At 34.8% G+C, this 11,629-nt stretch overlaps 1 protein-coding gene across 5 annotated transcripts in view; it reads right to left on the bottom strand.

The window, feature by feature from the left end:
- Positions 1–1,013: 1,013 nt before the first annotated feature.
- The window catches only part of LOC123533800 (guanylate-binding protein 1-like), a 65,921-nt gene continuing 55,305 nt past the window's right edge, over positions 1,014–11,629 (bottom strand). For all 5 annotated transcript variants that reach the window (XM_053520402.1, XM_053520405.1, XM_045315678.2 and 2 more), the window contains 6 exons: positions 8,760–9,175; positions 8,101–8,375; positions 7,004–7,225; positions 5,706–5,802; positions 3,745–4,054; positions 1,014–2,734 (listed from right to left, as the gene is read on the bottom strand). In XM_053520402.1, coding sequence (XP_053376377.1) covers positions 3,762–4,054; positions 5,706–5,802; positions 7,004–7,225; positions 8,101–8,375; positions 8,760–9,175 — 1,303 coding nt within the window. In that variant the 3' untranslated portion in view covers positions 1,014–2,734; positions 3,745–3,761. The remainder of the gene's footprint in view (positions 2,735–3,744; positions 4,055–5,705; positions 5,803–7,003; positions 7,226–8,100; positions 8,376–8,759; positions 9,176–11,629) is intronic.

The raw sequence follows: 11,629 nt of genomic DNA, 5'->3' as shown, positions 1-11,629 counted from the left end.
CGCCCGTCTGCTGCCATTCATTATCTTCTCGATTTTGTTTCTTATCCGTTAAATCTTCCAATTTCTAGGTTTCGTCTAGTCTATGTTCAGACCGTATGTTTTGTTCAAAGGAGATAACTCCTGAGGCTATTCAAATTTTGTATAATTATGTCCCTTGACTTCTCAAAACATACGAATCAAAGCCAGGACTGATGAATTCAGAATTTTTTTACAGAATTATTTTTTCTAAAAAAAACTAAAGATTATCTAGTCGGTAGCCAGACTAGGTTTCGTCCGGAACGGCTTCTTTTAGCGACTTTTCAAATATTCCAACATCTGATGATCTTTCTTACTGTATTTTTAAGTTTTTGATTATTAACGAACGTTTTTAATATCTAATCAGATAGCATTTTAATGACTTGAATCGTTTTGTGTGTTGTAAACAAAAAGCTCAAAATAAATCAAGATTTCAAGACGCATAATCAAACTCTGTACATATAGCGCCTACTTCATCCGATTTACATCCGGAACATTTTCACGCGTTTCGGGCTTTATCGTATGTTTAACATGGGACGGTTGAACCGTCCAAATACAGAATGTTTTGTACGCGCGTGCGTCCAAAAAATACAGGATTTTTGTACGCACGTGCATCTAAATACCGTAATATATTGTACGGTCACGTGTTGCAAATGACCGTTTGCGATTGGATAGATAAAATAGATATAGAATAAACGGCTTTATATTGTACAAAAAAGACACTTTAAATCAAATGAAAATAACTCTTTACAATAGCCTGATGCAAGGTTTTTGCAATAACTTGTTATCTTTATATATTTATTGGCAAGTGTGATTTTGTTTGTATGTAACGATAAACTGTAAATGTTCAAATAAGACTTATATAAATTGTCTGTTCCAGTTTGTTCTGTACTAACTTGGTACTATATTACAGGTCAAATATCTCAAACCAAATTATTCCTAAATAATTTAAGGTAACTGTAACATTGTGGGATGTAATGTTATGATAAACATTTAAATGTGTTTAAAATGTATTGATATAACTACTTGCAAACTGATATCAAAGAAAACCTCATCACCGAGACATTTTAGTACTTCCATACTGGCACCGTAATACATAATAAATACAGGACAATAATTTCAAAGATACTCCCATTACCACAGAGGCATCCACGCATATCTATTACCATCTTGAAGAAATGTACTTATTTAACTATAACAAATATACATTTTCTGGTTATTGTACTAATGCTTTCTTGCACTTTTTAGACATTTTATACTTGGGTACATAAGCTTAGGTTTCATATAGGAGAGAGTAAAACTTCATATTTAAACATAATACAATATTTGCTTACACCAAAATACTTTTAAGTAAGGTACATGTAAATAATTACAACTAAAATCATTCAATAATGCATGTGCAAATAGAATATATATAATGCAAAAATACCTTGATGCATACATAAACGCAAATTGATGAGTCTACTTTCACTGTAGGATATTCTACAAAATAATTTGAACAAGTGGATTCATTACAAAGGGATATAAACTCACATTTGCAAAGACAGAAACACAATACATACTGTCTTGAACTTAAAATTCCTTCCAAATAACCGCTATTATTCTATAAAAGTGTTATTTCAGTTATTGAATTCGGACATTTAATGTTTGGTTTCGCAGGAAATACAACTCTTGACGCAAGCAGATATTCTTCAAGTACTTACAAGCATTGATATCTATCAGCAGCTCAATTTTCCTGCATTGTTACAATTCAGAGGATAATACAAAATCACATATGGAAACGATTTTATGAGAGATATATAAGATACATTTGCCAACGATTATGCTTAAAATTAAAAAGTAACAATTAGAAAATACCGTTAGGTATCACTCTGAATCTTAAAGTGAAGATTTTTCTTGCAACAAAATATCAATTTAAGTTATATTTATCTGATTACATATGCCTGTATTACATCTATTAATGTGTTTTAGGAATCTATGTCAACAGAAATATGATAAATTATAAATCTGTCAAGATATAAAATCAAAGACATTAGTTTGAAACTATACTGGATGTAACCTATAAAGAAATGTGTAGTAAGATGAAACAGTTCCCGTATTTTAAGATGGCAGTTATGCATTGCTAAGCGGTTTCATTATTTGTATGATCAAGTCATCAAATACTTTTATCATTTGCATTTGAAAAACAGCAAAGTGGTAAGACAACTGAAGAAACAAACATTTCTGGAAATAGGTTCTAAAGATACATGTCACAAATGGTTGATGTATTTCCTCGTTTGAAAGTTATTCAGCTCCTGCGTTCGTTATGGTTCGTTACGAAATTGTTATTATTTTCAAACCAACGTGGCATTCAAACACTGTTTACGTGAAAAATAACAAATTGCTTTTTCATATTAGTTATAGCAACTGTTACGAAGATTATTGTCATCGAAATTGTTCTGTTAAGATATTTAATTGTTCAATTTGAAATTTGAAAATCAAAAGATACAAATATACCAATAACAGTAAAAGCAAATGTACAATAAATATTCTAAGTCAAGATCAGACTTGAAGAAACACACAGATTTATTACAAAATGATTTATACTAAAGTCATCTTGTCAAAAACACAGTCACTACTTCTGAGGTGAAGTTAATCAAGCAAAAGGGTGAAGCATACTTCCGGTAGGTTGCATTACAGGTTGTATATAAGACTTCTAAACCTCTATGGCTATATTGACCTGAAACAAAAAAAACAGAATGCAAACAGGAGTAAATTAATACGAATAGTAACACAAAAGTTTTTGCATTGAGAATATCTTCTTATAATTTAGAAAGACAAATAAAACACATACTAAAACACGGGAAGAGATTATTGAAAGAAATTAAATGTAATATTTTGTTTCATGTCTGTCGATAGTTTCTGGAATTCAAACGATGGGTTATCTTCTATTAACTCGATAAGTTTATCAAATCGTTGTTACTGAGCACAGTGTTTCAAAATAAATAAAAAATCTCAGAATGAGCAAGATATCACCGGACGTTGCGCACGACATTTTGAACGTGCATGATAACATTGGATTCCGGTACTGTTGCATATGTAGCGTAGACATACACTTTTCTCATATAATACTAGAAACCTTTTTAATGAAGAACTTCATTTGAAGAACAAAGCGCAGCTATAAATGTATTTGTTTCTATCCAATTGAACATAAATATGAAAATTGATACATGTAAGTGTGGTTCGTTATGAGGTTATTTGCACGAGATCCTTGTGGTATATGTCTCGTGTTCGTCATGTAAGACAATACTACAAATTAACAAACAAACAAACAAGGCTGCTTTATACCATTTTGAAGGTAATGATGTAAGAAGTATCGTTTTTTAATGTATAAGACATGCTGTATTTGCTTAATAGTCTCTTAGAAGTTTAACTGGATACTCTCTGTACATAATAGATAAAAGTACATTTCAATTTTCTAAACAAACACGATACCTTGCTATTCTATAAGATAAATGAAAACTGGTGTTTTGAACTAAATCAAATTCTAAAGCAGAGTTTAGAAGTTCGCATTTTAAGCAGAGAATATGTACATCCGTTCTCCTTTTATATTCCTTACTCCACAAGAATTTGTGAAATTCTTTGTGAAGTCCTTCATTTTCATTTTTAAAAAGTAAACAACAGTCAATCTAAGCGCAATATAACATCGTCCTATCTATAAGCATGACATAAAATAACATTATGTTTTACCTGTTCAATATTTCTTTTCACTGGTTCCAGAGAGCATCCCACATTCTACGAGGTAGCCACCTCGACTTCTTTTCTTCTTGTTCATTTCTTAATCGAGCAGCTTCTTTTTGCGCTTCTTCCTTTTCCAGTTTTTCGTTCACATATTTCTGGTATTTTTCCCTTTCTTCCTGTAACTGTTTCTCTCGCGCTTGATCAAGGTTATCATAATGTTCCTTCAATTCTTTCTGCTGCTGCTCAAGGGCCTCTTTTTGCGCCTTTTGTTGCTCTTTCAGTATCTTTTCCATGTTTTCTTCATTACGCTTTTTCTCATCTGTGTAAAACAAATAAGCAAGTTACTTGAAACTTTGTTGCTTTTCTTTCCATTTTGTTAAGGCAAATACTATCAGAATACAGCTTTTTGATAAGATAATGGGTAAGGGTAGATTTCTCGGAAGCACCGATCAATAAAATAAGAGCGGGGCAATATACACCCGAAGGATTACATCAAAGGATCGGAGCAAATTTTAAAGAATTTGACTATTGAAGCCCAAAGTACAGGTACAACTAAAAGAAGAAATTCAAAAAAAAAAACCTTTGACCCCTAAGTGAGGTCTTGAACTTGAAGCGAGTCATCAAAAACATGCGCTATGCACGTCGCCTGAGTGTGATGAACATTTCTGCCAAGTTTCTTTGAAATCCTTCAAGGAGTTCAAGAGTTACAGAGTGGACACAGCAAACTGATATATGACCTTTCACTCCTAAGTGTGACCTTTACCTTGAAGTGAGTCATCCAAAACATACGCTCTGCACATCGCCTCAGTGTGGTGAACATTTGTGTCAAGTTTCTTTGAAATCCTTCAAGAGGTTCAAGAGTTACAGACCGGACATGAAATTGCTAACGGACGGACAACCGGACGAATGGACGTTCCTACATATGGGTATTTATGTGGCTACTCTTTTGTTCGCTCTATTGTTCTTTTAGCCAGGTAAAAGAAAAATAGCCATATAAAAGCCTTACGAAATGAATGACATCAAAGAAAAAGTACAGTAACCTATTGTTCCTATAGCCACTTAAGTATGCAAATGTGGGCTCGGACGGACGGACAGACGGACACCATATAACATAATATGTCCCTTCGGGTGTATAAAAACAGACTCAGGGCCATGCATTTGCAAAGTAGGTCCACAACAAAAAGAAGCGGTAACGGAAAATTTTAGGATTGGTTGCTTCAAAAGTCCAACAGGTACATTTAAATCTTATGCAAAGTATAGACAGAGGAGGAAGGGGTTTTGGGGTAAATGGAGATGGGGAGGTTGAAGGCGAAAGTAGAACAACGATGAATACAAGGGGAATACTACATTCCTTAATCACAGTTACACTACAACGTAAGCCACACTATGTAACAAAGATAAATACACACAATCCCATCCAACTAACCAACATACATAAACAGACAAGATACAACAACACTGTAGGGCACCGCTTTAGACAAACAAGCATATAAACGCACGCATACAAGCAGAAAAAAAAACAATCGAGTACCGCCTTAGGATTCCGGCCGCCAAACTAATGGTGGAAGCACGAAACCCATAGTAAAGGCAGAGGGGATGCCAAAAGAAGGGAGCGAAATAGCAAGGGAAAAGGCTGGGGTGATAGGGGGAGTGGGGAGAAGGAGGGAAAAACGCTAACAACAAACAAGATAACATATGCAACACAAAATACAAGACAGACAGAAAACTAGAAAATAGGGGCACCGCCTTGGAACGGCCAGAAACCTATATAAAGGAAGCTGGGGTGCGCGTGTGTGTGTGTGGTGGGGGGTGGTTAACACGTTTAGGGCATGCCAACCTCGCTTATCCTTTTTTTCAACAAGTTAGACATTACAGTGTAAATAAAATCTCCGCTGAGAAAGGCTCTAACATTAGCAAATTCTGCATTTTGGAACTGCTTTGGATGTATTCAAAAATATTTTGAAACATACCTTTTTTTTCTTTCTCAGATAAAGCTTCATCCGCCTGAATTATTTTAGATTCATGTACCTTCAATGTTTTTACAAAACCAAGCCAAGCCCATAAAACCTGTAAGATGAAATTTGAATAAATAACAGACGTGCAATACAGGTACACTGTCCCGGAATCCATTTACATGCTTCCTATAGATTTTAATTAACAAATAATCAAGGCCTTCGAGTGGTTTATCGTCTAATTTACCACAGTTCAGAGTTAATATGCTTAGGAATTGAACCACGAGGGCGTTAGCCCTAGTGGTTAAATACTGAAGCATCTGAACGATTGCTACTGTTAAATGCTAGAAACTCGCCATTGTTATCAATTTGTTATCGGAAATTTAACAAAACTAACAAATAATGTTATAACGTTCCTAACCATACAGCAATATATATTATTGTGCGTGAAAAACTAATAAAGATCGGCTTTGTAAAACATACAAGCATCGAGGACAAACAAAGTAACACCTTGGATATTTGCCTCGAACACCCCAAACAGACAAACACTTAACACAGCACTTGAAAGTAATTACTTGTGCATAAAGCTACAAGTTAAGGTTTATTTATTTTAGTTTATTTTTATTTCTTTACAAATGGCATTCATTTTTAAAGGGGGACAACTTTTTCAGAATATTTAAAGTATCCTTCGTACGGGACAGTACGGCAGTACATGTCATGGTCAGGTAAAATAATGGGAAAGATGTTCGTTTATCAATTTTGATGATGTACTCCTAAACCTTTAAAACAGTTATCACAGTAGGAATACACGCCAGTTAAATACCTTATATTGGCAATGGTTTGAATAATGCAATGTCTAAAACAGAAAAAAATGTTCATGTAGAAACTTTAAAGAACACGAACCGTGTAATCATTAGAAGAAATGCACAGCGACAAGAAACACGAAGGCCGAAACGTCCAATTTAAAATGGCTAAATAACAAGCACACAATGTCTTCAACAGAGCTGTTATATTAGTTATTTTATAGTTGTATGTAAATCTTTCTTAATAGCAGTGAACAAATTTGCATGATGTTTGAAATATAAACAATATTTCTTACCTTTGTATAGAACTTATGAAATATGCATATATGTACACTGTCAAACAACGACAAGAGAAATAGATTAAGACAGCAACATGTTTTAAAAGCAGATATCCTTTTTCTGAAAATATATCTTTAATATGAACATCTACCCTAAAAATAACTATCATCAGTCTAATTCTACTGTGTGTTATTCTGTACATATTTTTTGTCGAAAGACATTGATCATCATTACCTCATGTTCATCGAAATCACGAAGGGAACTGTTGTACTCTTCTTTCATTATTTCAATATCGCGTTGAAACTTCCTGTATCCGCCAGCAACTTCATAGTCCTCGTTTTCGATCTTTCCCTTCAAAGATTTGTTATATGCTTCTTGGAGTTTTACTTCACACATTTCTCGAACCTTTACTACGTTTTCGTCTTTCAATGTGTTCCAGATGTTATCCATTTTTGTCTGTATAGATGAGGAGATGAAACGGAAAAAAACATAGCGAATGGTAACCATAAAAAATCTAAAAAGGTTCAAGTGAGCGTATTTTTAAGAAATGTAAGAAATGGATTTAGTTTTCTCAGGGGTTATGCGAAACAAACGATAAAATTTGCTCCACAAATCCATAACTTGCGCTAGTGAGTCATTGTTAATATTCCAACCATATGATGTCGTTCTTTATTATGGACTTACATCTAATATTTATTAACATAAAATGCTTTTCCATTAGTTGACAATAATGTTTTTACCTAATGCAAAAATTATGTTGTATATAACATTGAAATCTGCTTCCAGGTCATTCCATTCACTAGACAGAACTATTGCGACTTCACCTTAGTAAAATATATATATTGCTTTTATATTCGCCAAAAAAAACAAGGCCAACGATCTCACACGTTCCAAAAACGCAGCCTTCATATTCCTCCTCAAACCTCATCGCCAAAGCCGCTAGCTTAGTAGGGAGTCTCAGAGCACAGATTGTATGATTGCGGGATAGTGAGTTTGTCCACGAGTTGGGCGTTTGTTCTCCATGACGATTTGACAAAAGACATTGTGTCTAATATCATTCATCCTTCACCTCTGATTCATGTAGGGAAGTTTGCAGTTACTTGCGAAGAACTGGTTTGTACTGGTACAGAATTCAGGTACACTGCCTAGATAAACTGCCCGCCGTTACATAACTGAACTATTGCTGAAAACGGCGTTTAACCCAAAACAGTCATCCACGCCACAGCAGTGTATATATGGCTCATTCGTAGCTTTCAATAAGTCATGAAGCTCGGTTGACACACAAACAATTTTGATGCTGAAAACAAGATGATAAATTGAAATATTCCTACCTGCGCTTGATTCTCACATTGTGCATCCTTATCGTGTACGACGTTTTCCCGCAAGTATTTCAATGCTTTTTGTTGAGCACTCGTGTAGCATTTTTCCAATAATATGGCAGTGACAGGCAATACAATCTTATTCATTTGTGTATCAAATATTTCTACAGCTTCCCTACCAACTCTTGCATTTTCCATTTTTGCTACAGCAAGAAAAGCATCATCCACATCGGGAACCGCGCCGTGTATAACTGCTGTCACATAACGGGTTGCCAAGACTGCAAACACTGTAATACATAACAAAGTGTCTTTGACAGAAATTGAATAAGACAATAGCCAAAAACTCGTTACTTTATGCATGAATTTTTTTAAAACACATGTCGCTAATTCAGATGCGATTGGAAGAAAACTGATAAAATGCATTATCCTCATGAGAGGTAATAAACGGTGAATATACAGAAAACGATACATGCTTGCACGCACACACGCACGCACATACCCCCCCCCCCCCACCCCACCCCACCCCTTGCACAATAGTTTTTTTTTTCTGTAATGAATTCAAGCTTTGTGTTTTTAAAATCTCTAAGGCGCCCAATGAAAACTATTGTAAATAGTCATTCGCAAGGTCTTTCGTGTACATGAACGAGTTGTCAACTATTCTATTTACTTACTTTGTCCATTGACTGGTTTGCTAGTGAGCAGTTCTTTAGGTTGTTTGCTGTATACGTACGATACAAACCGCATCGTGGCCTCTTTGAATTTGTCAGATAAATCGGTAAACTGCAGAGTTTCAAGATTTTCAAGCACGTCCCCATCCCCCGGCACTGGAAGTGTAAAGCATTTTCGCTGTGGAAAATATTTTCTGATACATTCCCTTGGTTTATTGAACTTTTCTTCTTTGCCCTTCTTCTCAGCAAGACTTTGTTCAAGATATTCATCTTCTGTAATCTTTTTACCACCCTTTGATAATTTCAGACTAAAATCTCTCACACAAAGAACAAAGTCCGGCAGAATCAGGTTTAGAGTTTTGTTATCCTCCGATGATTCTCCGCGATATCGGATATTTTTCGCCATTTCCGTAACAAATCTTTGATTCACTGTCAAGGTGTACTAATATTAAATAAACTTCCTCTGTAATCTTTCATAGTAAAACTGCACACAACTATCATTTTCTAAGTACGATTATATTACAACAAGAAGTAGTAAGTGTTTAAAAATCAGTTATGCATCATAAAAAAAAACAACATTATCTTATTGTAATACAATATTGTTGGTATTGAGGCAGTTTTAATTACTTAAAATAAACCGTATATTCAAATTTGTACTCTTAATGAGTAAAGTTATTATAAATTCATGACCAAAATGGATATCTAAAAACAAACGGTGTTTGGCTGTATTGTTATATATCATAGAAATCATAGATTTCTCAATCTGACAATCTTCGTGAGCTTAGTTGTATTTTCAGTGTTTCAGTATATATCCCGTTCACTTAGTATGTTTAAGATGGAGTCAGTGGTTTCTCGTTGGCCAAGCTGTTACGGCATCCCCTCCTCTTTTAATATGAGTAAGCTGTCGTGCCCACCTTGGTTATGGCTGCCGGAATCCCAAGGCGGTGCCCGATTGTTGTTTTTTCCTGCTTATGTGTGTGCGTTTGTGTGCTCACAAGTGCGTCTGTTTGTCTTGGGCGCAGTGTCCTACAGTATTGTTATATCTTACGTGTCTGTTTGTCTATGTAAGTTAGTTGTGTGTGTGTGTGTGCGTGTGCGTGTGTGTGTGTGCGTGTTCGTGTGAGTTTGCGTGTGTGGGGGGTGTCTTTTGTACACTAGTTTCTGCGCTGCTGTTGTTTACGTTGTAGGGTTACTGTTATTAAGGAACGCAGCATTCCCTTTTGAATATTTATCCTTGTTCCACTTTCTCCTCCTCTCCCCTCCCCCCCTCCACGCCCTCCTATTGGATTTTTGAGGCAACCCGTCTCTAATGTTTTTCCGTTACAAATTCTTTTTGTTGTTGGCCTACTTTGCTTGGCTCAGAGGCTGTGTTTGTGGTGCTCTGTGCTTCTGAGAAATTTACCCTTTCCTTTTTTAGGATACAGTTTTACATTATGAGGTATTGAGGCGTCCTAAAATTCAAAAATTCAGAAATTCAGGATTAGGTATCCATCGTTTGGTTCCGTGAAGCCACTTTAGTAAATCAAAAATGATAATGTTCTCAGAAATTATCTGCATGTGACATCCCAACCCCGTTAATTGACTGGCGCCGCAATGTCTCATAACGTGGCACTGCAAATATACTTCATTTATACAAATGAAGAATATAATGGCAGCACTATGAAAACCGTTTTATCTGGTTCAAATGTGTGCAATGAATATACAGGAAGTAGTTTTGCCTAAAGGTCAGAGAACTCCTTTAGTTTTCCATAATGCGTGTATTATTGTTTATTTTGTACTCTGAGGAAGGCTAATGTATTCGAAACGTAGACGACAAATAAAAGTGACTTGTAATATGCTGTTGATCCGACTTGTAATTTTATGACAATTCCATTTCTTATTTGTGTATTAAGAATACAACATTCCGTTTAGAAAATATAAATGTAACCTGAAGAAAAAATAACAGTATTACAATGTATAACTCTATACAATACAAAAAGGTTTTGTGGGAAAACACATTGAATACAGTGAAAAAAATAACAATAAAATTCAGCATGGGGCAAAAACTCAAATATTATTGATCTTTACTCATTTAACGCTTTTCAAGAACACGATATGAATTTAATTACAGCCATGCTTTCTATGATTTCATGAATTACTTGATTAAATTTTATAACATCTTAATAATTATACAAAAGAAGAAAGACATAATCGATTTAGTGAAATATCTCTGAAATATAAATATATAAAATGCTTGCAAGTGTTAGATTCCATAATACAAATCTACGGAGCGACGATTCAAACGGTCTGTTCATGTACGGGACTTATCTTTCAGAAAATGCCAGTTCATAGTTCCATGTTGATGAGGTTGATTGTGTCACGAGACGACACGTTTCTAAAAGGGATCAATAGTTTATAGATTGATTACTTGGCTCGTTCTACAAATTCTGTAAAGTTGAACATCCGTTTAGTTTATGATCATCAAAACATTTTGACTGGTCCCAATGCCATATCAACACTTGCAATATTTGGTACGAAAATACTATGAATATCTTTGTATTGTTTCGCTATTTTAAACCTTATTCATTTAAAACTTAAATATTTACTCTTTGTAATGCTTTCGCTCAACAGTGGTCTCATTGTGTAACTGACCGCGAGTTAGATACGTTCTTAAGTATTGTAGTGTTAATTACGCTAGTATGCACGTTATGTCTTACCGCGTTTATGACGTCAACGTCACTTCCGACGTTATGATATGTTATTACTGTTATGTATGCTATCAAGAGATTCATAATACAGACACGAACTGACACAACGCATTTTTTGTTTCTTTGCTGGATCTTACTTACATTTTTTGGTGCCGTGACCAGCTATTTTGAATAACCATGAATCTT

Source organism: Mercenaria mercenaria, chromosome 12 (assembly GCF_021730395.1).
Source record: "Mercenaria mercenaria strain notata chromosome 12, MADL_Memer_1, whole genome shotgun sequence".
NCBI lineage: Eukaryota > Metazoa > Mollusca > Bivalvia > Venerida > Veneridae > Mercenaria > Mercenaria mercenaria.
This window is presented reverse-complemented; position numbering and strand designations above follow the sequence as displayed.